Below are 26287 nucleotides of genomic sequence, written 5' to 3'. Positions count from 1 at the left end.
AGTATAAAAGTATAAATCAAAGAGTTAGTTATATGTATGTATATAGTTGTTTTTTTTTTTTTTATATGTATATAGTTGTATGTATGTTGTCTCTCTAATTTAGAGACAGGTAAAACAGTTAATATAGCACTGAATCTCATCAGGAAGTCCCAAGCTGAAATCTAGGGCCTCTGACACTAACTAGCTGTATAACCTTGAGTAATCAGTTAAAACTTTCACAATCTCAGTTTTGTCATCTGAAAAATAGGAATGATGACACCTACCTCCCCAGGTAAGAATAAAGTAAGATATTTATAAACTGCTTTGGAAATCTTTAAGGGCTTAATCGAAATGTTAATTATGATTACTGTTATTGCAACTATGAAGAAAATTACCTGAATCTCGCTCAAATTCAGCAACAAGGTCATTCAAATTCAACTAAAATTTTTTTTACAGCTTTTATGAGATGTTTATTAATGATATACATGTGAAATTATTTGTATTTCTATTAGGCATAGAAGGTTCTACTGAGATAGCCAACCTTTTAGAATTTTGTTTTTTCTAAATGAAAAAAAGAAAGAGATGGATAGCATAATTATTCCTAGAATAGAAGAATTTCAATTAAACAGAAAAAGTCAACAAATCTAATAGTTTTGAATGTTATTTTATTCACATTTGGGGAGGACCAATTGAGCAGTTTACACATTAGCCAAAATACAAAATACACATATTAATAAATCAATTGTTATCTTGTTAGCCAATAATAATTTAATTGTGGTACCTGGATTTAAGACAGAATTCATTTATTGCTCTGACTCCAGTGATGAAATTATTCTGGGTGTACTTTGGTCCATATTCCCTCTTCTTAAGAACTGCTTTAACTAAAACCAAAAGCAAATAGTAAAACAAACCAAACATACATTTCTTAATGTTATATACAGAACTATAATTTCATTAGTGTGGGAATTAAAACGATAACTTCTCCATGCCTTACTATGGGAGGGTCAAGAAATGCTATGGCCACATTACCTGCAGCCAGCCTTCTGGGCACAAGCACTTCAATTTAGCTTTATTTCCGGTAACAGAAACATCACCCATCTCTATTCCCATACTTGCAGCCTTTACAGTCCGGGAAAACCTGCCAGAGCTTGTGCTTCCCTCTTATAGCTTTTGAAAACTCAGTCATCTCCTTGTCATGAGGTAGAACAGGATTTCAGAAGAGAATCAATTATACACACATAATTAAAATAACACATTTGAAGATTATAACAATGCAGCTGGACAGTAATGGGTAATAGACCTAAGTGTTCAAATAACTTTCCTAATGTACTACATGTAGGGTCAAAAAAGAAGAAAAATCCTCCTAAATCAGTGAAGGTGAGGCTCTAGAAGTCTAATAGGGAAGCAATCTTTTATTATCTCTGAAAATGGTAATTTTTGCTTATAACTAACATCAAAACAGCTTTGCTCTAATGCGTATCTTGTTATAGATGTTTCTGTCAAAGCCATATTGAACTAATATGGCATAATTTATCTTGAGGTTACCTGAAAATGAATTAGAAATTTCAATTGGAGAAGTAATTGGCTAACATATATGGTAATCAAATATTTTCAAAGCAAGCTCTTCAGTTCAGGTCTTTTCTAAGGTCTTACCATGCCACGGAGATGACCCTGGGTTCTTGAAGGCTGTGTCAGCCAAGCACAAGCTCTGGAGGTCCTACCGTGCAAAGGAGGTTTTGAGAATGGTTACTGAAACACTAATATGAACCGAGGCAGAGGGAAGTGAGAACTAGAACAATTCACACAATGACTGTGGAAAGACTAAAGGGTCCCAATTAATGCAGTAACCAGTGATGATTTCAAAATCTAAGGATGAGGTGTGATTTCCACCTCCTGGCAGAGAAGCAATGAACTAGAAATGCAGAATGATAAATTCTGTACACAATTTTCAGACAACCAAGATATGGTTTTTGTTACAAAGGAGATGTTCACTTGGCATCAGGAAGTTGCCAGGGGAAGCTGGTGGGCAGTGATAGTGAGGTCAAAAAAGGAAGAAAAGAATATCATGGAAACATTGAAAAAGTACACAGAAGTGAGCAGAAAGAAGTTCAAAAGGAGAAAGTAAGGCTGCTCTATCACTCCCATGTTAAACTGAATATACATAAAAAACAATATATAAGAGTAACATACTTTCAAGTCTAACTCTTTTTCTGTCCTTTATAGGGAAATGTTTATGCTTATTATGGGTAACAAGTTTATAATAAAAAACAAAACGTAATGAAAGGCTAAAAGAACAAAAAAGGGTCCCAGAAGCAGACTACATCTGCTTTCCAAGGAGCAGCTTCCCTAAATGCAAAGAAAACATCTACCGGTAGTGTAGAAACTTTGGATCTCTGATCACGGCAATCCATGAAACAAAAATACAAAGTGGTTCTCGTTCTAAGGAACTCCTGCTCCTTCTTCAGGGACTGAGGCTTAGAAAAGGAAGTAAAGAGCACTAAGACACAGCTTGGAGACTTACTCTCCAGGGGAGATCCCAGTCCAGTCACCAGAGAATGAACAGATTGCTGAAGTTACCCAATCACGTCAGGCCTTGTGTCATTACTTTTTCTTGCCAAACCTCAGTCCTGCTCCTGCTGAGTAAACGCTGAGCGCAGAGAGGCATCTCACAACCATGTTGAATACATTACAAATTAATGTCATTGACACTCCACTGGGCCCTCATTGCAGCAAGGCAGCACTCCCTAGCCTCATTCTTTACAAAAGCCATTCAAAATCTTCTCTTCCCTCTTCAAACAGACCCCCTCTCTCCCCACCACCGTGAGAGAACAAAATCAGGTCATCTGTTGGGAGCTGATTCTTTGCTCTTTCTCATTACTTTCTACATCTTTCCTTTTCTCTACTCTCTCATAATGAGGCAGTTCTTCTACTTGGCTTTGTAAGCTAAACAGACAAGTTTTGTTTTATTTTAAATTTGGGGGAGGTATTCACCAAAATGAAATAATTCTTTTACTTTTTTAATATCCTCTTCCTCTAGTCCACTGACTGGCATATTTTAAAAGAATAAATTCAGATATTTAATTTATTTCTGAAGTAAAACTATGCAAGTCTTTTGGATTTTAACACATGTGACTTGCATAATACTGGGGACCGACTTTACTTTTTCCTGTTCTAAATGTGTACATTGGAGCACAGGAGATTTTCATTCAGATTAGAAAGGAAATTATTGATAATGTCATTTCCCAATTTCTCTGAAATACATATATTAATCAATCTATTATTTATTTAGCACCTCATATATTCTAGACACTACCTAAGAAAAAAACAAAAAAAAAAACAATTCCAGCCCAATAGAAGCATCCATTCTACTGAAGAAAAACAACACGTACAGATAAATAAGTAAATAAAAGTAAATACAAAGTAATTTGGGGATTAGTGTTAGACAGATGGAAGAGGAGATAAGAAGTATTCTGAAAGGAGGTAATACTTAAGCTGACCTGAAGGAATCTGGTGATTCTGAGGGCAGGCAGTGAAGAGAGAGAACATTTCTGACATGGGGAACACATACAAAGACAAGAGATGTGAGAAATTGCAAACTGGACTGCAGACCACAGGGAGGGAAATAATATATAAGCAGCCTGCAGTAACAGACTGGAGACAGACTGAATAGTTTTAAAAGCAGAGATATTCCAAAAGCAAAAAAGAGCCTCCAGAGCTTTTTGAGCAAAAGAGTAACAGAATCAGAACTGTGTATGTTAGTGATCACTTTGGCAGTTATGTGGAGGATGGATTAGAACTAGGGCAGACTTAAGGCAGGAAACTTCATGCAGACCAAAAGCCTAACCAGGTGCAGGGAAGAAGTGGTAAGAAGTGAACTCCAGTGGTGATTATAAGAGACAAAGAGAAAAATGCGAGAAACTTGAGGGTTTGAGGGAGGAGGAGAGAAGAGGAGGAAGCAGGCTTCAAAAAACATGAAGAGTTAAGAATGACACTAAAATTGAGAGAATAGAACAGCAGTGCCCTCAACAAAAATAGTTAAGAAGAGAGTGAGTTAGTAATTGGGTGTTTTCATCTCCACTGAATTGGAAGGAAAACTTTTAATAACTTCCATAAAATATGAGAAGAAAACAGAAATAAATCATATATTTACCTCTTACTTGGAGAGGTTCTTGCTTAATAAGTGGGGTTTGGAGTCCAAGGCTGGTATCTGGTACTGTAAATTTCAAGAGTTATTTATGTTCATGTAGAAATATAGTCATTTTCCTATAAAAGTTTCAAACTCAAGAATCAGGTATTAAAATATCCCATCATAAACCACAATTGCTGAACATGGTAATATTTCTACTATTAAATACAAATCAATTCTACCTTGTAGCTTATATTTTCTAGCTATTGAAAAAAAAAAAAAAGCATTTCCATGACGTTTTTAGCTTATAAATTCTGCCAAATACCTGTGTGCCAATAAATAAATACATATGCCAAATACCCAGTACAGTCTTAAACAATAGTCACATATCAAGAGTCAATGAGAATATCAATGAAATGCAAAACAACTCTATTTTGTACTTTTTAACTTAAAAGATCTAAGATTTTAACGGTGTATGCCCCTATGAATTCTATTTCTATGAATGTGGATTATGATGCCTTCTTCGCCAAACCTCAGTAGATAACATCTTATTGGCTCTGACCAAAAATTTTTTCATCTGGTCATCACGTTTAATATATATAGATGTTAAAGTCTCTCTCTCTCTATATATATACACACATATATATGCTTTTAAATGGATATGAAATATTTTGACCTTATGGGTTGCATCCTAAAAAGACCATAAAATAGAGAAAAGGACCCACATGTGGAAAAATGTTTGTTGTGGCAGCCCTTTTGGTAGTGGCAAGGAGCTGGAAGCCAAGTGGATACCCATCTGTTAGAGAATGGCTAAATAAATTATGGAATATGAAAGTAATGGAATACTATTCTATAAGAAACGATCAGCAGGATGATTTCAGAGAGGCCTGGACTTACATGAACTAATGCGGAGCAAAAAAACCAGAACCAAGACAATAATATAACACAGCAACAAGTTTATGTGATAATCAACTGTGATGGATTTGACTCTTTTCAATAATGCATTGATTCAAGACAATTCCAATAGACATGAGATGAAAAATGCCATTTTCATCCAGAGAAATGACTACGAAGACTGAATTTGGAACAAAGCATAGTATTTTCACTTCTTTTTCCTTTGCTTTTTCTTTCTTGTGGTTTTACTTTTTTGTTCTGATTTTTTTTCACAACATAATATGGAAATGTTTAAAATGATTGTTTGTGTATAACTTATATCAGATTGCTTGCTACCTTGGGGAGGAGGATATAAGGGAGAGATAAAAAAAATTTGGAACTCACAATCTTACAAAAATCAATGTTGATGGGACAGCTAGATGGTGCTATAGTGGATAGACTACCAACCCTGGAATCAGGAGGACCCGAGTTCAAATTTGACCCCTAACACTTAATACTTACTAGCTATGTGACCATGAGCAAATCACCTAATCCCAAATGCCTCACCAAAAAAAAGAAAGTTGAAAACTACTTTTACATGTAATTGGAAAAATAAAATACTATAGGAGAAAAAAAAAAAAACAGTTAAGCATTTAAGTTTCATGTGGTTAGTCCACTAAGTAATTTTTTTCCAGGCCCTACACAGAGGATCCCTTGCCCTGGATGCTGACAAAAGGGGTGGGGGAAGGGGGAGTTACAAACAATGTGTACAGAATCTGCCACGGGCTGTGGACTGTTGTTGAATCATTTAACTCACATCTGACTTTCCATGATCCCACCTGGAGTTTTCTTGGCAGAGACAGTGGGAGACAGTGGCCATTCTCTTCTCCCACTCACTTTACAGATGAGGAAACTGAAGCACACAGGATGAAGAGCCTTGCCAGGGGTCACACAGGCCTGGTCCTCGTTGCCCTGGGCATTGTGCAAATGTTTCACAACTCTCTCATTCATTCTCACAAAGACCATAGGAGTCTTCACCAATGAGGAAGCCAAGGAAAGGGGTTTCAGGGACATGCCCAGTAGCCGAGTGTGAGGCAGCCTCTGCTGCTCCCAGGCCTCCTCCCTCCCCCCCCCCCCCACCCCCCCCACCCCCATCCACTGCTTCTGGGAAAGGAGGCTGTGAGCCTTTCTTAGAAGGGCTTGCCCAGGACCACAAGGATTCACACCAGAGGTAATGATGAACCGGATTTTCCTGCATTCAAGGCTTCCTCTGTCCCCACCACCCCATGATCTCAGGCCCCCACAGGAGGCTCCCACTGCCGTGAATGATGTCCGAAATTTCCAAATGGCCCCTGGCAGGAAGAAGGGCTCCCCAGCCCTGCTATAGAGGCTATGTGGGGAAGACCATGTTCAGACTCTCCCAAGTGCTGTGAGTTCCTGGCTAGGCTGGGGTAGGAGAAAGCTCATCTCCTCAGAGTCCCACATCCTCCAGGACTGCCGTGACCTGGGAAGCAGCGGGCACACCCGGGGCAGTTCAAGTGAACTGTAGGTTGGTCAGCTTTGGGCATTCCAGTGAAGAAGCATACTAAAACAGCTTTTAGGACTTTGGTGGAAAGTTCCTGAAACTCCAGAAAGTCTCCTTTTCTCAATAATTTAACATTCTTGCCCATGGTTTTTCTCTGTTTTTATCTTCCAGAACGGCATTTAACCAACCTGGAAACTGCATCTAAGTAGAGATTTTTAGTAGAAAGACTGTTTTTTTGAACAATCAAGCTCTGTGTGATCCATTATACCAGATGTATAATAACAAATGGATCCATCAATCATTTTTATGGAAAATTTCAAAAATTAAGAAAAATCAATGGGAAAAGAGTTCAACAGAAATTATTTTACACACAGCTTTTTGGAACATGAAAAGCAAGACCAATAATCTAAGGAGTTTTGATTTGTCATTTTACATGATGGTATCTTTAAATACAAGCAATTATATTTAAGTAAATATGATCATTGCTGGTATTTTACATTCAGTTAAACAATATGTCCTGCTTTGCAATCTAGTTATATAACAATTAAGCCATATTTTTACTTAAGGATAGCATGGTGTAGTGGATAGAGCACTGCACTTGGGAGTCAGAAAGTCTAGAGTTAACTATTACAAATCACTTATCTGCATTTCTGTTTCCATCTATGCAAAATGACCTTCCTCAGAGTTCTTGTGCATCTCAAATTAAGACATTTTCTACAAAAATTTTTCAAAACTTTTAAGGAGCTACATAAATGTTGGGTTTTATTACTTAGATGTCATCAAAAGATTTAGTTTTTTAAAATATTTCTTTCAAAAAATTTGCCTTCTTAAAAGGGAAAAAAAATCTTATTAATGTTTCCCAAACTTCTCTTTTAGATCATGTACAACTAAAGAATGCTGATCTAAATTTCAAAGCCCCCTCCTTTCTAAAATAATCAAAGTTATTCAACCAAGTCACGTAAAATGAGTTTCTCTTGGGCTGATATTTCTAGATATTCTACTCATTACCAACTGTCAAGTTGTAGTCACTAATTATAGAGTGTTCTGAATCACAAGCCAGAAATGCTATTAAACAGCTCAAATGCATGTATGAATACTTATTCGGCACACCACCTTAATAAACTTACACTGCATCATCATCAGAATAAAATCTTTATGATTTCAATAACTAACTAGACATTCTAATCCATGAATATCTCCAGACATTTTGTCTTATGCTGAGGCATTGGATGTTTGCCACACATCTGCTGTCATTAGGAAAATTAAAACTAATTTTATTGAAATTTAAATCATCTAAGTGGCTCCTAAAAAACTTGAAAAATTCTCTAGTAAGTCTATGTCTCTTAATGAGATGCTCCTGACTTTACCATGTGATTTGAATTATTCAAAAAGCAAAATATTCTCAAAATCTTAACTACACAAATGATTTTTCAATCAAACAATTATTCATCTGCTGCCCTATCTTGTGTCTAACAAGGCCTAATTTGATCTGAGCAAGACTTCAGCAAAAACTAAGACCAACTTGAAAGTAAACAAGCATTTTGATCTCAGTAAAAGGAAAAAGAGGGAAATCCATAGGGTTCTTTTCAAGATATGGAAAACAGTAACTGTTTCAATCATATATATTCATAGTAATATTATACTTTCCAATGTTAATCATATTTTTCCTTCACTTCTCCATATTTTTACTTAATTTCTTCCTTTTCAATCTAATAAGACTATGCAAAGTTATTTTTCTTGTCCCATTCTTATGTAAACAGAATAAAAAGGACATATTTTTAATTTGTCATCTTTTCCATCTCTAATCCAATATTTTCCTCATATCTTGTCTAAACAAGGAGCTCTCCAATCCCTACAGTAGAAAAAGTTATAAATTTAATTAAGTTAAATCAGGAAAGATTTAGGAAAGCCAAAAGAAGGTATTTGACAATATAGGCTATTCAGAGAACATATAAATATTCCTCAGAGATCTTAAAATTAAAATGTATTTATCAACCTCCTTAAGATTGGCTACAACCTTACCCTAGTGTCTTAAGATTTCTATTTCTCAAAAGGACTTCAAAGAAAATGACTTTCCAATTACAAAAGTCAGCAAAACAATAAATTTCATACACTGGTTTTTTCCTCTTTACTATATATCTCTAATCTATCTCTAATGCATTTAATTGCAAAATTTTCTTAAAATAAAATAAAGAAGCATGAATGCTCAAAATGTCCTTTCAAAAGGAAAAGTTCCTGACACCGTCTCCTACATTCTGTGTAAAGTATATGTAATTGAGGGCATTCATCAACAAAAATAATGTTTTAAAAATTAATGTTCACAATGACAACCCTGATTCACAATCAAAGGAGACAGGAAGGGCTGAGGATACAAGTAGAAGAGTCAGCATGAATTAGAAAAAAGACAATCTCCTCACCAACAATCAGGGTAAAAGAGGAGAGAATGACAGATTGTGTCAAGAAAATTTAAGCTGCAGAGTATGGAAGAAGGAACGCATATTAATTGGACTATTTTTTCAGTAAAATAGGATGTAAAGTCTTTTGCTGAGAGGCTGGAAGAGCAGGAGGTATAAAGAAATGGAAGAGAAAAAAAGGTTTGACAAGTCTGTGCAGGAAATGGGATAGAATCTGACCTAATGAGACAGCTTGCAATTATCAAGCACCTACACTGTGCTAGTGCTGGAGCTTGTCCAGCTCCAGTTAAGGAACCAGTTGAAATCAAGTAACATAAAATTGCAATGGATCCAATGAAATGGATATTTGTGTGTGACCTCTTCTAAGATAGAAGTAGGGACAAAGAAAGCAGCTAGCAGGCTCAATCCTGGGTCGGGTCCGGCAAGGTAGAAGCCATGGCAGGGTGAGGAAGCAAGATTCCATGGGAGAAGGCAATAACTGAAGGATCATGGGAGAAAAAGGAAGTCAGAGAAGGGATGCGGTGTTAAGGGACTCAGGGTCAGGGCGAGAATATGTAGAAAGGGGAGCACAAAGCTGGAGTGCGACCAAGGGTGCGCGCCATGGAGGTGAAGAGAAGAGAGAAACGGTCCTGCGGATCAAGGACACTGGCGGGATCGGGCATGGAGGAAGGCTGAGAGCCAGGCCTGAACTCCCGGAGAAAACCCTGCCAAGACCGGCCTGGGCCTGAAGCCAGGCCATCTCTTTGCTTGTCCCTCTTCCCGTGGCTCTGTGTTTCCTCCTCTTCCTTGACAAATCCAGGACAGGATGGGCTCTATGGGCCACCATGGCCTCACCAAGGACAGGATGAGCTCCAGGGGCCTCCATAGCCTTACCAGCCACCCGCAGCATGGCCAATTCTGACCTCTCCCTCTCCAGCCTTGGAGACTCCGCTCTCACATCTTCCCTCCTTAGTCTCACTCACTCTGATCTCTTTGGTGGTATCATGATCCATGTCCTGACCCCTTAGCACGGGGATGAATCTAAGCTCTTGTGTCCAGAGCCCTTTTGTCTTCTCTCTGTGTACTCATCCTTTAGAAATTTCAGCAGATCCCATGGGTTCGTGAGGAAGAAAAGAAAGGAAGAAGGAAAGGGAGAAGGAAGAGAGAAAGGAGGGGAGAAAGGGAGGAAAGAAAGAAGGAAGGGAGGAAAGAAGGTAGGTAGGAAGGAAGGAAGGAAGAGAGGGAGGAAAGAAGAGAGGGAGGAAGGGAGGAAAAGAGGGAGGGAGGGAGAGAGGGAGGGAGGAAGAAAGAAAGCACTTTGCTGGGAGGGGATCTGATACTAAGACCATATCTCTCATTCTCCTAGAATTTATAAATCCAGTGTTAGAGACTAGTCAATCCACAAAGCAAGCATTAATAAATGTTACTGGTTATGTTGAAGTTTCTTATAAAACTTTCATCATTTTTATTACTTTTCAATTAAATTAATAGTAGTATAAAGCAGCATTAGAAAAGTATCAAATGATTGGGATAAGAAATAAGCTCTGCAGGACTCCAAGAAGTGATCACCTGAGAACTGCACAGAAAGATTCATCAAGAATTATTGGGGGGCGGGGGCAGGGGGGAAGAGAATTATTAGGTGTTGGCTACATACAAAGAAGGCACTGTGTGCTAGGATCTGGGTGTATATAGATAAAACAAACGCACATCTTTTCCCGTGAGCAGCTTACAATCTACTGGGTGTGAGAAGGGAAAAACAAGCAGGGGTCAGAAAAGACTTCTAGGGTAGCAACTAAATTCAACTTTGAAGGAAGTAAGGATTCTAAGAGACAAAGTGCACTCCAGGTTCACAAGACAGCCTGTGTAAAAGTTAAAAGAGATCAAGAATCTGGGGAACAAGAAGTCAATTCAACCACAACTGGATACTTTAAAGGAAGTAACACAAAATAATATTAGAAAAGTAAAACTGGAGCTAGTCTGCCAAGAAGTTAAAAAAAAAAAAAAAAAAAAAAAAAAAAAAAAGGACCTGAGTTCAGACCTGAAGGAAAGATATATAAAAGAGTAAAGAGGGACATATTCCTCCTCAATGGCTCAGAGACCAAAAGGCATCCTGGTACAGTAAGTAATCAGTGGCTCTTTTCTTTAACATTACAAGGTAGCTTGACTAGGGATGTCTCACTGGAAGAGCGAGAGGGAGCGATTTGGAGACAGAGAAGCCTTTCTTGTCTTTTGGAGACAAGATGAAGATGGATGGGTGAAGCAGCCTCTCCTGCCAGTGATAGAAGGAAGCCCAATGTTCTTACTTCCTCCTAATCAATTCTACTTTTTTTAAAAAAAGAAGTACTTATTTAAAATTTAAATACAAAATAGAAAAATAGGGGGGGGGGGGAAAGTCCTGTGCCCAGAACATGAAGATTCAAAATATGAAACAATAAACTGCCATGTCAAAAAAGCTTATGTGATAAAAATTACACTGTATACAGAGCTGTTCAGCTTTTCTTTGCTTCCTTGTAGGTTTTCTTTTTTCTCTGCTGTGCACTTCATTCTTTTTTTTCCCTTTCCTCCCTCCCACCTTCCCCAAACAGGCTACAGTTAAGCACATTTACACACACACACAAAATACACATGGATATCTACACATAAGCATGCATATACATTTATATACATTGATGTAAAGCTGCACTACACTGTCTGTCCTGTGTCTCCTGTGACTTCCTTCACAAGTCCAAGGCTTTTCAATAGTTTTCCAAATCCACCCAATTCATTTCATACACCACAGCAATATTCCCACCTTATACTATCTAGTTATTTTAAATAGTCTAAAATAATATTAATATGGCTGACATAGTATAGTTTCTCTTTTGATTGAATCTATTTTAACTTTAACTTTGTCTGGGATCAATGATTACTCTTCCTAATGGTTTCTAATAAATTCATTCCTGATCATTAGGATGTTTGTGTGTATCTCTTTTCCTGTCTCTGCTGATTCTTCTACTTTACTTCTACTTCCTACCTTGCCTTGCTATCACTTAACCTATTGCCTCATCCTCTCCCTCCTTTCTCCCCATACAATGGGAATGTAGATTCCCATTAAGCTACACAGCTTTCTAAACTCCACCTTAACCTCTTCCTTCCCCCCTTCTTTTTTCTTAATAAACTCACAAGATTTTTATACCCCCTCAATTGCTGATGTAATGTTCCCTCTTTAAGCCATTCCCAATGTGAGTAGCATTCCAGAACCCCCAGCCCTCCTTCCACATCCAACTCTTCTGTGTTGATTCTTGTTCTTGTACCTCATTCAATAACCTAATTACTCTTTATACTTTTTCCTGCATACTTTTGCTTTTTAGAATCTCAGCCTACTCAGCTCCAATCTCTTTACCAATGACAATCTTAAACACACAGCTTACATTTCCATGTATAAAGTATAAACTTATTGAGTCCCTTGAAATTAATCTTTGATGTTTACCTGATATTTCTCTTGCTTCTTATATGTCACACAGAAGGTTCAGGTCTTTTTGCAACAAAATCCTAAAATTCTGATAATTTGTTGGATGTTATTTTTTTCCATTCAGGATTATGTCTAACTTTACTGGGTATATTTTCAATTGCAACCATAGTTCTCTTACTCTTTGGTATACAGTGTTCTGAGACCTGCAGTCTTTTAACGTAGCCCAGATCTTGTGTGATTCTAATTATGGTTCAGTTGTATTTAAATTGCTTTTTTCCTGTTGTTCACAATATTCTCTCTTTAATCTGGAGGTTTTGGAATTTAGCTATGATGTGTGATTTCCTTACAGGATCTCTTTCAGGTGGTGACTAGTAAGTTTTTCTTTTTCTGTTTTTCTCTCGTGCTCAAACATTTGAGAACAAATTTCATTATTTTTTGTTTCATTATATCAAAATTCTTTTTTTATTTGCAGCTTTTAGGTAGTCCAATTATTCTTAAGTTTTCTCTTCTCGATTTTATGAGATGTTTCATGTCCTCTTCCACTTTTTTTTCATTTTTTACATTTTGTTAGCTTCCCCTTATCCAAATGTAGTTTTCAAGGAGCCATTTTCTTCCTTAAAATTATGGATCTCTTTTTCTAATTGGTTGATTTTCTCTACATAATCTTATTTGCCTTGGATTGTTTGTTTTTTACAAGTTTTTCCTCAATCTTTCACTTTTAAAATCTTTTTTAAGTTCTATGAATTCTTTTTGAGCAGGTGACCATTTGAAGTTAACTCTTTAGGGCAGAAAAGGCTTTTTTTTTTTTTTTTTCCCATTTCAGTATCCCCCTCTGAAGATGAACCTCAACCTTCTCTATCCCTAAAGTAACTTTCTGTAGTTGGTTCTTTATCCTTTGCCTGCTCATTTTGTAGCAGATTGTTGGTATGTATGACCACCTCTAGTTCTGGGGTAGGAGGACAGAACCCCAAATCAAGAACTCTACCCTCCCTAAGTGCCCACAGTCAACAGCTCCTCCCTACATCTTCACTCACTGGACACATGCTGGTTCCTTCTTCCCCAAGCATCTCGGCAGCCCAGCTGGGCACGCCATCCCTTATCAGCAGGGGTTCCCTCAATCTTGCCCAACACAGACATTCAACTCCCCACCCTGACAGGGAGGTGGAAAGCCCTGTGGCTGGGGCCAAGGCCACCTCTCCCCTTTCCCTCCCCACCCCATAAGCCTCAGAGTTCCCAGCTTGAACATGGTCACAGAGGCTAAACTGCAGGGCCTGATTACAACTCTAGTTTGCTTTTTTTTGTAGTAAGTTAATTTTTAATACACATTGCTTTATGAATCATGTTGGGAGAGAAAAATCAGAATAAAAGGGAAAAACCATGGGAGAGAGAGAAAAAAGGAATGAACACAGCATGTGTTGATTTACCATCAGACTCCTTAGTTCTTTTCTATTTGGTTTTTAACTCTTCTGTGTTCACCTTGAGGCCCGGCCCACTTGTATCTTGTGTGTGAGGGAAATCAGGAGTAAGAATTTTCTGCGCATTTTGGCGTCTTCCCAGAATCCTCTCTCTTCTACTAACTTTCTGACTAAAGCCAAAGACCTTGGTAACAGAAATGCCCTCAATAAAGGGGAGAGAACTCGGGTCATAAGACTGGCCCCAAAGTACAGGGGACCCAGACTGTCCCAAAGCCTGACACACACCGCAGCATCCTTTCAACAATGGACAGTGCTAACCAATGGGAGGACAGAAGGCAGATCATCACCTTACGCTGCAGTTCTCCCCCTTTTCCCACAAGCTTCCCATTTCTCCCCTTCTCGGCTGGCGGCGAGGTTCCAAAGGTGGTACTCACTTAATGGCCACCCAGGTGCTCCAAGCAGCAGCTCTCCAGTCCCACAGCAGAAGCAGCTCCTCCCCCCAGGGACCCGGGCACCATGTCAAGACTTCAGGAGGTCGCTCATGAAACAGCAGTCCAATGGACACAATAAGTTCCACAGGAGAAGGGAGCTTAGGAGGGTGGTCTGCCTTGAAGGCCCTTTCCCAAACTTCTCCCTTCCTGTCCAGGGCATCCTTCCATGTGGTCAGGCTTCCAACCTCAGTCTCCACTCAGAGGCCCAGCTCTGCCATCTCCCTCACCATTACTAACAAACATCTCCCTATGGGTCTCCACATCTCAAGTCCCCCCTTCCCCTGACCCACTTCTTCCCAGCTTCCTGAACGCTCTTCAGAAGGGCAGGTCTAGCTGAGTCATTTTCCTTCTCAGAGCCCAGGAGCTCCAGGTTGATGCCAGAATCAAATACCATTTCATCTTCACTTCAGCCACTTTAAACTGGGCCTAACTTTTGGAACGCCCATAGGAGAAGGGAGCGCTCAATTCCTCTATGCTGACGGGGGTGTGTAGGCACTGTGCCAGGGGAGTCATCTCCCAAATCCTCAAGCGTGAGGACCTCACTGAAAGAACACAGGGTTTAAGAGAAAGTGCTAGATGTGGAGTCTGAAGGCCTGAAGTCAAATCCCGGTTCAGCCACTTCTGTGCTTGTGGAATCCTGCAAGTCACTCCAACGCTCTGGCCCACAGAGTCTGACCCAGAGGGCTTGAAGGCCCCAAAGAGTAAGTCCAGGCAAACCCTGCCCTTGTGACAGATTTACAAGTACTCAGGGAGGATGAAGAACAACCCCTGGTCCCACTAACTATTCCCAACTGCCCAGATGCTCTCAAACCAACAGAATAGGAAGCACTGGAGATCAACGTGCCCTCAGCGGGCAGAGGGGCACAGAGCAAGGCAGCTTCCCTGCTCCCCTCCCCACCAAATCAACCCCCACAAAGAACCTCCTCCAAACAGATCTAGAAAGCAGAGTGCTGTGGTGTTCCAGCAGGGTAATTAGTTGCCTCCATTCTAATACCCAAGGGCAGATGGCGCACATGTCTGCTCTGAGCCCTATCATTGTTAGGCCCATCTGAGGGAGTCTGATTAAACGGGGGCCTGGGATGGTGGACTAGATCTTGATCTTAAGAGAAGAATGGAAAAGGAAAGAAAAGCAATAGACTGTGGGGAGGGAGGCAAGGAATAAGGAAAATGCTCTATCAGAATCGGGCTGCACAAGTAGAATTCTATATAAATGAGGGGGAAGCAGCAGACCCCTGAACCTCACAAGCTCTCATATGTACTAGTCAAAAGACAGAAGAAGACATAGAACTTGGCAAATGTGTGTGTGCTTCATAGGCAGATATATATCTATGTATGTGTACAATTTTACTCAAGAGAAAAATAGGAAGGAAAACAGAGAACAGACAATTAAAGGGAGTGGTAATGAAAGGTAAAAGTATTCTAAAACAAAACAAACTTAACTAAGAATACACAAAAGTAGGTATACCTCTTTTTGAGATGGCAAAGAATGAGAATCTGAGGGGACATCCATAAACTGGGGAATAGTTGAATAGGCTACATAAATATGATGGAATACTATTGTACTATAAGAAATGAAAGGGATAGTTTCAGTAAACTCTAGGAGGATTTATAAGAAGTGACACACAAATAAGCAAGAGTCAGGAGAACAATAGCCCCTACTATGTGCCAGGAACTATGAGATAGATCACTTGATCCTCCCAACAACTGTGGAAGATAGATAGATGTTCTTATTATCCACATTTTATAAAACTGAATAAACTGAGACAAAGAGAGATTATCTGTGGTAGGATTTAAATTCGATTCTTCCTCACAAAGGCCCAATATTTTAGCTATTCTACCACCTCAACTTTTTGTCAATTAATGATAAAATCTGCTACTTACCTCCTAACAGAGGCAAAGGGCTCCGAATTTTTGTACATGTGGTGTGTGTGTGTGTGTATTTAAAAGAAATACTCTCATCCAATTACTTTGTTTCATAGAGAAGAGAAGTAAAACCCAAAGATGTGAAGTAACAGGCCCCAGGGATTCACAAATAATGTAGCCAGGATGTGAACCTTCTAAATTCAGAATCATACAATCTTGAGGTTACAAAGTATCAAAAGGATCATCTGTCCAAATTTTACCTTATGAAAAATCTCCTCTAAAACATCCCCAAGTAATTACTCAACGTTTTAGCATGAATCTCAATTAAATCCTAGCCCAAGACTCTTTTCACTATACTACCCAACTGGACTCTCTTGTTACCTAAGGTATAAGTCAGAATGCAAAGGACCAGGAATTAGGAATTAGGAGACATTGGTTTGAGTGTCTCTTACCCTGGCTGTATAATCTTCACAAAACATCCAAGTCTCTCAGAACAGAGTCAATTCATCTGCAAAAGAGGGGAGTTGCACTAGGCAATATATTTAAGGTCTCCTGGAGTTCTAAAATGTCACATGATCTTAGGTCTGGTTCTTCTCTGTAACTGAGACCCTCTCCTTGAGGACCAGTCCTAGCAAATACCTTCTGCCTCTACCTTATCCAACTAGGGGATTCATTTCTTGGGATCTAGGGTGGGTTGAGAGAAACATACTCATCCTCTCCAGACCACCAGTAAATAAATTCCATATATGCTCAGACTTCATAGTTAGCCACTCTTGTAACAATCATTCTCTCTAAACAGAAATAATATTAAAGGAAACAATACTTCTAATTCAAGTTTATCAAGATTATCAAAATCAAAAATTATCAAATTAATCAAAGAATAGTGATGAAAAGTTGGTTTTCACAACCGATTGTCTAATATTACCAATAGTATGTTATTCCAATGATCATTATAATTACACAATGAAAAACTGCAAACATTCATATTTATTCTTTTTCAAAATAATACAGGAAGCAACAACTCTATACTATGTATATAATAAGTTTCAAACTCTATCGTCTATAATTTTACATAACAATTTAGCAATTCTACCACACACACAAAAAAAGATAGGAATTGTTTAGAGACAATTTTTCAACAATTTTCAGGATTTAAAAAAAGAAAGAAAGAAAATATGTACCTGTTTCATCAGGAGTGGATATATGTTTTACTGTAGCTGTTGGTAACTGAACATTTTGCATGTCCATTCCTTCTTTCTGAGTATTTGTAGAAGAAGTTCTTACTTGACTCAGTGAATAAATCTGTAGATGACTGCATGGTAAAATGCTTGAGAAACTTCCAAGTGTCACTAAGCTCTGCCATCCTTAAAAAAAAAAAAAAAAAATCAATTTTAAATTAAACTTTAGGGACCAGAATAAGAAGTTATATTTATATTTAGGATTACAAGACCTTTTTACAAATTCATAGGATATAAAGACAAGAGAATTTCCTAAAGCATTCACAGATGAACATGCAATTCTATGTACCAAGACCAGAAATGTTTGCACCTTACCCATAAATTATTACCATGGTTTACTGTTTTAGGTGGATTACTTGGAAATATAGAGGAAAAGATATACAGATATCTATATATATCTATACATACCTATCTATCTAGCTAGATCTATAGATTTATAGATCTAGCTAGATAGATATAGGTATGTAAAGCATACTAGAAGACACCCAGGTCAAAAATACCTCCCCCTCAAATAAATTTCATCAAGTAGAGATATGGTCCTCTTTGAAGAAGCAAAAAAAGGAGAGTTAATGTCAGTCATTCATATATTTGGGTCAATTTTGCTTTAATTAGCAGATTAAATCAACACATAGTTTCAACTGGCAGAAATTGAGACTTAAATAGGAAGCACTTGATTGGTTTATGAGGACAGAGGGAAGCTAGGTGGGAAGAGAATGAGGAAGAGCTTTACCTCTTTCCAATTCTGCCTACAATTCTGGCAGTCTTTAATTATAGCACAAGACCCACAATAACAGCAAGATTATGGTCTACAACTGTGATGGACTTGGCTTTTCTCAACAATATAGTGATTCAAGTCAATTCCAATAGGCTTAGGATAGAAAATGCCATTTATATGCAGAGAGAACCAAGGAGACTGAATGTGGATCAAAGCATAGTATTTTCACCTGTTTGTTTGTTTTTTTTTTTCTTTCTCATGGTTTTTTTCCTTTTGGTCTGATTTTTCTTGCACACCACAAATATGGAAACATGTTCAAAAGGATTGCATATGTTTAACCTATCTCAGATTGTCTGCTGTCTCGAGGAGAGGGAAGGTTAAGAGGAGGGAGGAAAATTTGGTACACAAAGTCTTACACAAAATGAATGCTGAAAACTATCTTTACATGTATTTGAGGGAAAAAATACTACTAAGAAAAAAAAATTAAAGTCCAAGCACAAGATATTTAGACTATACTGGAAGAGTGAAGTTACCTAGCAGTCTTGTCCAAGTCAAAACTATGTCTCCTTTTTTAGTCCCTATTCCTCTTCCTCTTAAAAAGACAAAGAGCAAATTTCTTTGCTCATCCCTTGATGTTCAAGGGAGGAAAATGGGTCATGCTCTTTTCACTTAGCCTTCTTCCATCTTAAATATTTAAAATTCCATCATTATTATGCACACTTGGGACTATCTTCCTCAAGACTCTTCCCTACCAATGTCCCTGTATAGAAGTCACTCAACTTTACTGCTCCAAAAGTACTACTCTATAATTAGAAATAGTCAATTAAGCATTTTTCAAATAAGTGAGATTTGACACTAAATGCCAACACTTTAAAAACGGTTTTGTGGAAATCTTTCTAAAATATACTTATCTACCTTCATAAACAGAAACATATAATGAATTTTCTTTAATGATTCAATCATTACAAACTTCAGTTATGACATACTAGTGAATAAAGCTACACATGTGTAAAGTACAGGATATTAACATTGAATGATTACTAACTATGGCAGTTACTTAGTAGCTTATTTTAATCAGAGTCCCTAGCCAATGATGAAGTATGCTTCTGACAGAGCCTACCTTTTGACAAAGAGCTAACAGACTAAATATAAACAGAATGAAACAAACATTTTTGGATATTGCCAACTTGTAATAAGGGTTTTTCTTCTTTTCAACTGGGGTGGAAAAGAGAAAAACATGCTTGTTAATCAACCTCCCAAAATTTTTAAGAGCAGGCCTTATCTGGCCCCTATTCACAATGGTGAAGTGGAGTAGAATTTCCTTAGCAGTATCACATAACATTCTGCCAAATAAATGACTTAAAGCTTCAACTTTACAGATTGTTTTCTTGATCTCAAAAAAAATCAACTTCTTCATTATTAATACTACTTTCTTTTGGCTAAACTGCCAAGTTTCGCACCTTTGGCAGTTTAGCACCTTTCAAAAAATTATCTATAGTATCTACATAACCCAGGGATTCTGAGCACCACTAGGTCAACTTAATTCAACAAGTATTTACCAAATACTTAGTGTCTGACTGTTGGAAAAAAGTGAGAGGGGAGGGGTTCCCGAGCTTATAGAGGAAGAGAGAACAGACAGTTCAGCCTTTGTTCAAATTCACATGGTCTCACTGTTGGTTCATGAGCTATGAAAGGAAAAACATTCCTCTTACCATTTCAAGAATCTGTGCTAGGGTATTTTGAAGAGATACTCAACACTTCTAAAAAATTCTTCTTTGGAAAATGATAGAAATGACCAGGCCACAATTTTTTTTTTTACAAAGTGTCTCTAATATTTCTTCAAAAAGAATTCTAGGCAGAAGCAAAATTTAAAATAGCATCTTTAATATCAAGATTAAAAGTGTATACTACACAAAGATGCATCAATTTTTTCATTTGCTCTCTTTTATGGCATTTCATGTTAAGTAGTACATGATCTATAGATTCCATCAGGCAAATAGATAAACACTCTGCTTCCTTGTGAATTCTACAAGTGCCCAGAAAAAATAACGAAAAAAGCTTTCTGGTTAACAAACCACTCTGCCTGCCTGATTCCCACCCAAGGGCAAAGCTGTCCTAGTGCTCCCTCACCACAGCTCCTGGGCCTTCAGGGAGGCCTCAGCAGGCCTTGGGATGGCTAGTTCAGCTCCCTTCAGCTCTCAGAGTCAGACTCCAGCCTGTCCCCTGCCCTCAAAGCTGACTCTGCTAAACGCTACTGGCTGCCTTTTCTCTCTGGTCTTTGGTCTCTCTCTCTCTCTCTCTCTCTCTCTCTGCCAAGCTTCTCACCAGCATAAAACACTAGATGTTTTCAGATGATCAGGACACTTTTTTCCTTCCACCAGAGACTAACCTACAGGACCAGGGTTTGGTTTGCTTTATTTTCCTAAGTACTTCCAGCTCTACAGATAGAGAAAAGGTATCTTGGTTTGACTTTCTCAAGAATTTAACTATCCAGTAGTTTGGATATTCCTAATCACTATAGATTAAATTAAGTGTTAAATTACCAACATTGAATTAAATTACACTTAACTCAATTACTTATCACTTTCACGTTTTAACATAATCAAAAATAACTGACAAAGTCCAAGTTATCCCCTCTTTTTTGCTTTTAAACACCTCTATTAGACCTGAAGCTAGTCAGTATCTTGAAGCCAGAGGTTCTTAACCTTTTTTGTATTATGGATCCATCACTTTGGTAAGTGATGAAGCTAAGGTCCTCTTCTCAGAATGGTTTTAAATGAATAAAATAAATATTGCAAAAGAAACTAATTATATTGAAATAGTTATGTCGTACTGCTTGCTGAGGCAAGTCTTCAGAGTGCTTTATCGTTTCAACTGAAGTGTTTTCTCACAAAATCATCCTGGCTAATCTCCAAATATAAACTAAACCATCTTAAAAATACCAATTCCAGGTTAGAGCAATCTCCCTTCTCCCAAGAATCAGCACAAATTGTCAAAAGTTGGAAGTAACATGAAATTCTAACACAAAAGTTTAGAATGTTAATTCTATAAAATAATTGTATAAAATTTTGGAAATTTTTATTCTTTTCTCTCTTTAATGGATTTTTGGTTGAATGTGGACCTATGCAAGAATATAAAAATTTATATATGCTAGCAAAAGGTCCAATGTTAATCTAAAGGGATAAACATCAGTGAAACAAAAATGGCAATAAAATATTAATTCCCCATTTCCAGTTTTAAATTGTTTATATTTTTGCATTACTCTTATACCTTTTGAAAACTGTTTACATTTTTAATTACTTATACTTCATGCTAGCAAAAACTAATACTTTGATATTATACATAACTATTTTAATAAGCATTCCAATGCACTTTAAAAGTTTTCATCCAACTTCAAGGATTCCCTAATAAATAATCAAATTTCACTTTAGACTTTCTTAAATCACTTTTATAGATTTTTTTAGCTATTCTTTTTAATCTCATATGAGCATAAGAAATTATTTTTTTTAATTTAATTTAATTTTTTAAGTTTATTTAGGTAAATAAGTTAAATAAATAGTTGCCTTTTAACAACACTTTGATGTTTCATATGTAACTAATGTTCATAAATGGTTACTGATTTTATAAATTGATACTAACAAATGTTTGTTCAGATCTTGCTAAGATCCATCAAGGATACCGAAGAGATTTTGCACCACAATTCAATACCTCTCCAAAAACTTGAATTATTTGCAACTGAACTTTTTTCATATTTTTTTTTCTTTCTTTCGTAGTTTATCCCCTTGATTCTGATTCTCCTTTCACAATAGGATGAAGGGAATATGTGTAATATGACTGGGAGAAAGCCATGGAAATCAAAATTCTCTAACAAGCCAACTAACAACGTTTAATTTTTTTTTCCACTAAGAGACTGAATAACTGCTCCGGTTAAGATTTAAGTACATCAGCCAGAGGATATGCTTGGCCAGCAGAAACCAGCGCATTAAAGTAGATGGGGGCAGCCCCGCCACTCTCCCTCGCAACCTCATTTCCAGACCACCCCACAGGGTTGCTACCCCACCCCCCTGCTCAAGAAGAGCCAAAAGTGTGTGGAGAAGGCCTTCCCCATCTCCCCGGGCCCACCCGCCTTTCTCAGTGCTTCGTCCTGCGAGGCTCCGCCCCAGCGGGGAGGGAGCTTGCCCTTTGCCGGGGGACCCGCCGATGGGGGAGGGGGGGATGGGAAGCAGGGGGGAGGGCAAAGCCAGAGAAAGGCGCGTGAAGAGCCCGTTCTGACTTGGATTCGTTTTCCGAAGGTTCGGGGATGAATGGGGAGGGGGCGAGGGCTCGCTCCGCTACGTGCCGAGGCGCACGCCGAGGGCGGAGCGGGGCCGGCTGCGGACCCGGGAAGGGGCAGTGACGCGCGAGCTCCATTATGGCGTGGGCAGCCCGGAGAAGCCCCGCGGCCTAGGGGGGGGACGTGGGAGGAGGAGGCCCGTCGCTCCGGCCTCTCCGGGGCCGGGCCACTCACCCTGGGCCGGGCCGCAAGCGCCGCTGGGCGCCGCCCGGCACCTCAGAGGGAGCCGGGCCAGGCACGACCAGCCGCGTCTGTGAGCAAGGACGGCGGCCAAACCAGGTAGCATCCTGCCGGGGCAAAGGCCCCAACGCGAGCTCCGCCGCCACGGCTCCCGCTGCCGCTGCCGCTGCCGCCGCCGGCACCCACTGGCTCCATAGACCGGGCACCAGCGGAGAGCGACGCCGGCGCCGCCGCGGCGACCTTCTCAACCCGGAAGCATATTTGAGGGCCGGGAATCGGCGGCGGAAGTGACAGGGGACGTGCGTGTCACGCGATGCGCCTGCGCCCGCCTCCTTCCCTGGCGAGGGAGGGCGTGCGCGCGTTGTTTGGAGGATTTTTTTTTTTGGGGGGGGGGGAGGCGGAGGGCTAACAAACCAGAGCCTTGTTGCGTGGAGCCCCTTCTGAGAGCGTCTGCTTAAAGTCGAGTAGCGAGCAGAGGGAGCGCGGGCCGCGTGGGCAGCGGCGCTCCTTCCGCTCGCCCCTCGGGACCCTTCTCGCCACGCCCTCCCCCCTACAGGGGCATAAGTGGGCACAGAAATGCCGCACGGACGGTCAATCACAAAGAAACCCGTTGTTCATGATAAATCGTAAAAAGTAAAGAAATTTTTAAAAAACAAAGACTTTTTAAACAGTTCTTCGGCGTGCGGGTGATTTTGCCATTTAGTAAAGATGAAGCAAATTTGCAGACTGAGGCGGGTGGGCTGGTGGTCTTAGGGATTAAATCTTGGCGCGGGATTTGATACTTTTCTGTGTTGCCAAATTTGGGGGACCCCAACATGCCAAAGAAACTGAGCAAGCCGAGATTAGAGACTGGGACCAATAGATCCATGGTGGATCCCAGGGCCAGAGGAAACGATCATCTCAAAGAGTCTTACATCATCCTCATCCCCCTCCCCTCCCCCAGTATCCAGCTTTTTATAGAATAAGAACAATGACATAATGGAGGGACCTAGGTGGGGATAACCTGATAGAGAGAGGTTACTGATAGTCTAATGACATCTGAAATGGATAAACCTTTATCTCGTCAAACGTTAAGAGGGAAAGGTTATAACTAAGGCAGAATAAGGAAATAGGACAATTGGAGGAACTGGGTCACCTCATTAAAAGGGAACTTTGGCATAACAATGGTGTGGAGACCCTCCCCAGTTTAAGAAGTTCTGGTGTAAAGGTTTAACCTATATGGGATTATTTGATGTTTTAGGGGAGGGGGAAGGGAGGGAGAAAAATTTGGAACACAAGGTTTTGCAAAGGTGGATGTTGAAAATGATCTTTGCATGTATTTGGAAAAATAAAGAACTTAGGAGGAGGAGGAGGAAGAGAAGAAGAAAAATAGCTCTGATGTAGAAGGTGGAGTTTGAGACTGAAAGGAGGAGAGAAGAAAAGTAGCTTTGGTGTAGAGGTGGGTTTTGGGATTGAAAGGAGAAGAAGAGGAGAAAAAAAGATGCAGCAGCTTTGCTATAGAAGGTGGGATTTATACTAAGAGGAGGAGGAGAATAAAGAGAGAAGAAAAGCACCAGCACCTCTGGTGTTGAAGGTGGGGTTTGGGACTAAAAGAAAGCAGGGAGATTAGTAATGAAAGTGGAGGAGAGAGAGCAGACAATGAAGAAAGTCAGAGAGAATGGCCATCTTTCTTGTCACTGGACCCTAAAGAATGTACTGGAGAATAAGGGGCAAGGAGATTGCAAAGTAGTGGGCTCGGTTATGAAGGGCTTTGAATGCCAAACAGCATAAAACACAGAAGATTCAAGGAAAGCAAGTCTACTGAAATGCACTTATCAAAATATTAAGGAAACAAGCTAACCCACCCACCCCACCCCACTCCCGCTCCAGAGTCTAGATATCAAGTCAATCAAAAGCTGGAAGAGGGAGATCTTGCTTTCCAATCGCCTTCATTTTACCTCTCCGGAAACTGAGGTTTGGAGGCAGTCATTCCATTTCCTGACTCAAGGCCTAGTCCCTGCCGCTCCCCTAGCCTGCAGTGCTTTCCCTCCTGCCTTTTCCGGCTTCCTTTTCAATCCCTTCCTCCAATCCCAAACTCCAAAGAGCCCTTCCTCACTTCATGTCACCTCCCCAATGCCATTGTCGTCTTCAAAGATAAAGGATAACATCTACAGAAAGTCTTTCCCCATCCCCCTTACTTCTAATAAAGGTACAATTGAAAACTTCACATGCACTCCATTTGGGAGACATTTAGCAGCTGAATTTCCCTTTGTTATCTGCACTTTTCCCACATGACTTCACTCTCTCAATTGCCAGATCCCACTAACTCAAACTCTGCAGTATCTCTTGTTGCCTTTCCTCCCTTTTATTGATTGACACTCTAATTCACACCTCTTGCAGGCTCCTAATCAGTTAATCCCTCCCTCTCCAATCTATCCTTTACAGGGGCTGACAAACTGATATTGCTGCATCACAGTTCTGACCATGTGTTTCCTGGCTTAAGAAGCTTCGGTGGCTCCCTCGTTGCCCAGAGAATAAAATATAAACTCCTTTTTCTAGCAGTCAAAGCACTTCACAATATGGATCCTACCTGTCTTTTCAGGCTACTTACACATTACTCTGTTTTTACATGCTTTACAATCCAGCAAAACCGGCCTCCCTGGACATAAGATTCCATCGCTTGCTGGCTATGTCCAGACTACTCCAGCTGCAGCACTCTAATCATCCTCTGCATCCTCGGCTCTAGGGAAGGGGCTTTTACCTCATATTGCCAGAGAACTAAGATATTATGATGGTTCCTCGTCATTTTCCAATCTTGCTACAACATTTAAATTCCCTCTTCACCAGTATATTGTCTTTTCCCATTAGATGTAACCTCATGGAAGGCAGCTGCTACTTTGTTTTACTTAGGTATATAACAATGCATGGCCCATTGTAAGCACTTAAATGCTTTTTCATTGGTTCATCCTTCCACATCCAGGCTACTGCACAGAATGTCTTCTGGAATTGTCCTTGGATTTTTTGAGGGAAAGATTCAGGCTTGTGCTTTAAAGTAGCAAAACATAAGCACAGATTGTGTTGAAAAGCCCATATTAAACAAAACAGAAAAATTAGGAAACAATGATCTCCATTTTTTTTTTTAAGTGTTAAAATCAAACATAGGGAGAAGAAATATTTTATGTAACTACCTTCTTACTATGTTATTTTGGGATTTTTTCTTCACCAAATTTGGACATAGAAGACCACCCAGCAGCTACAGCTGGAATTAAATGGACTAGCACCTGATAATGTTGGGAGCCAGCCAATAAATCTCCACCCTCCCAACAATTTAGTCTCTACCAATTTAGTTGAGGTTCATGGTTCTGTTACTTCCTGTATATGCTCTTAACAGGACAAAACAGAATAAAGGTACAATTGAAAACCTCACATGCACTCCATTTGGAAGACATTTAGCAGCTGAATGTTCCCAGAGGTAATCTGTTAAAAGCTGAGAGAAAATTGTTTCAGTCAAGGTTCAAGACCATTGAACTCTTTGACTTGCTACATCAGTGAACTTGAACATTAAGAACTCTGGTGAAACTATGACCCCAGTTACTCTGCCCTGTTATTTTAAAAACCAACAAAAACAGCAACAAGAACAAAAGACCTTGGAAGAAACACATAAGGAGAAAATGTTATATTTTCTTTTATGCAATTTTATGCAGAAGTAACATGTTAGCATTTCCC

General features: G+C 39.4%; 1 protein-coding gene across 2 annotated transcripts in view; it reads right to left on the bottom strand.

Moving 5' to 3' along the window:
• Positions 1-22950, bottom strand: part of SLC30A9 (solute carrier family 30 member 9) — a 67379-nt gene extending 44429 nt beyond the window's left edge. Inside the window, exons 1-4 of one of the 2 annotated variants that reach the window (XM_023506035.2) lie at positions 22577-22949; positions 17298-17480; positions 4130-4192; positions 761-860 (exon numbers count right to left, since the gene is read on the bottom strand). In XM_023506035.2, coding sequence (XP_023361803.1) covers positions 761-860; positions 4130-4192; positions 17298-17480; positions 22577-22688 — 458 coding nt within the window. In that variant the 5' untranslated portion in view covers positions 22689-22949. Of the gene's footprint in view, positions 1-760; positions 861-4129; positions 4193-17297; positions 17481-22576 lie in introns of both variants that reach the window. The other variant, XM_031942594.1, reaches the window with a different exon arrangement.
• Between the last annotated feature and the right edge of the window lie 3337 nt (positions 22951-26287).

The sequence above is a fragment of the Sarcophilus harrisii genome, chromosome 6 (assembly GCF_902635505.1).
Source record: "Sarcophilus harrisii chromosome 6, mSarHar1.11, whole genome shotgun sequence".
NCBI lineage: Eukaryota > Metazoa > Chordata > Mammalia > Dasyuromorphia > Dasyuridae > Sarcophilus > Sarcophilus harrisii.
This window is presented reverse-complemented; position numbering and strand designations above follow the sequence as displayed.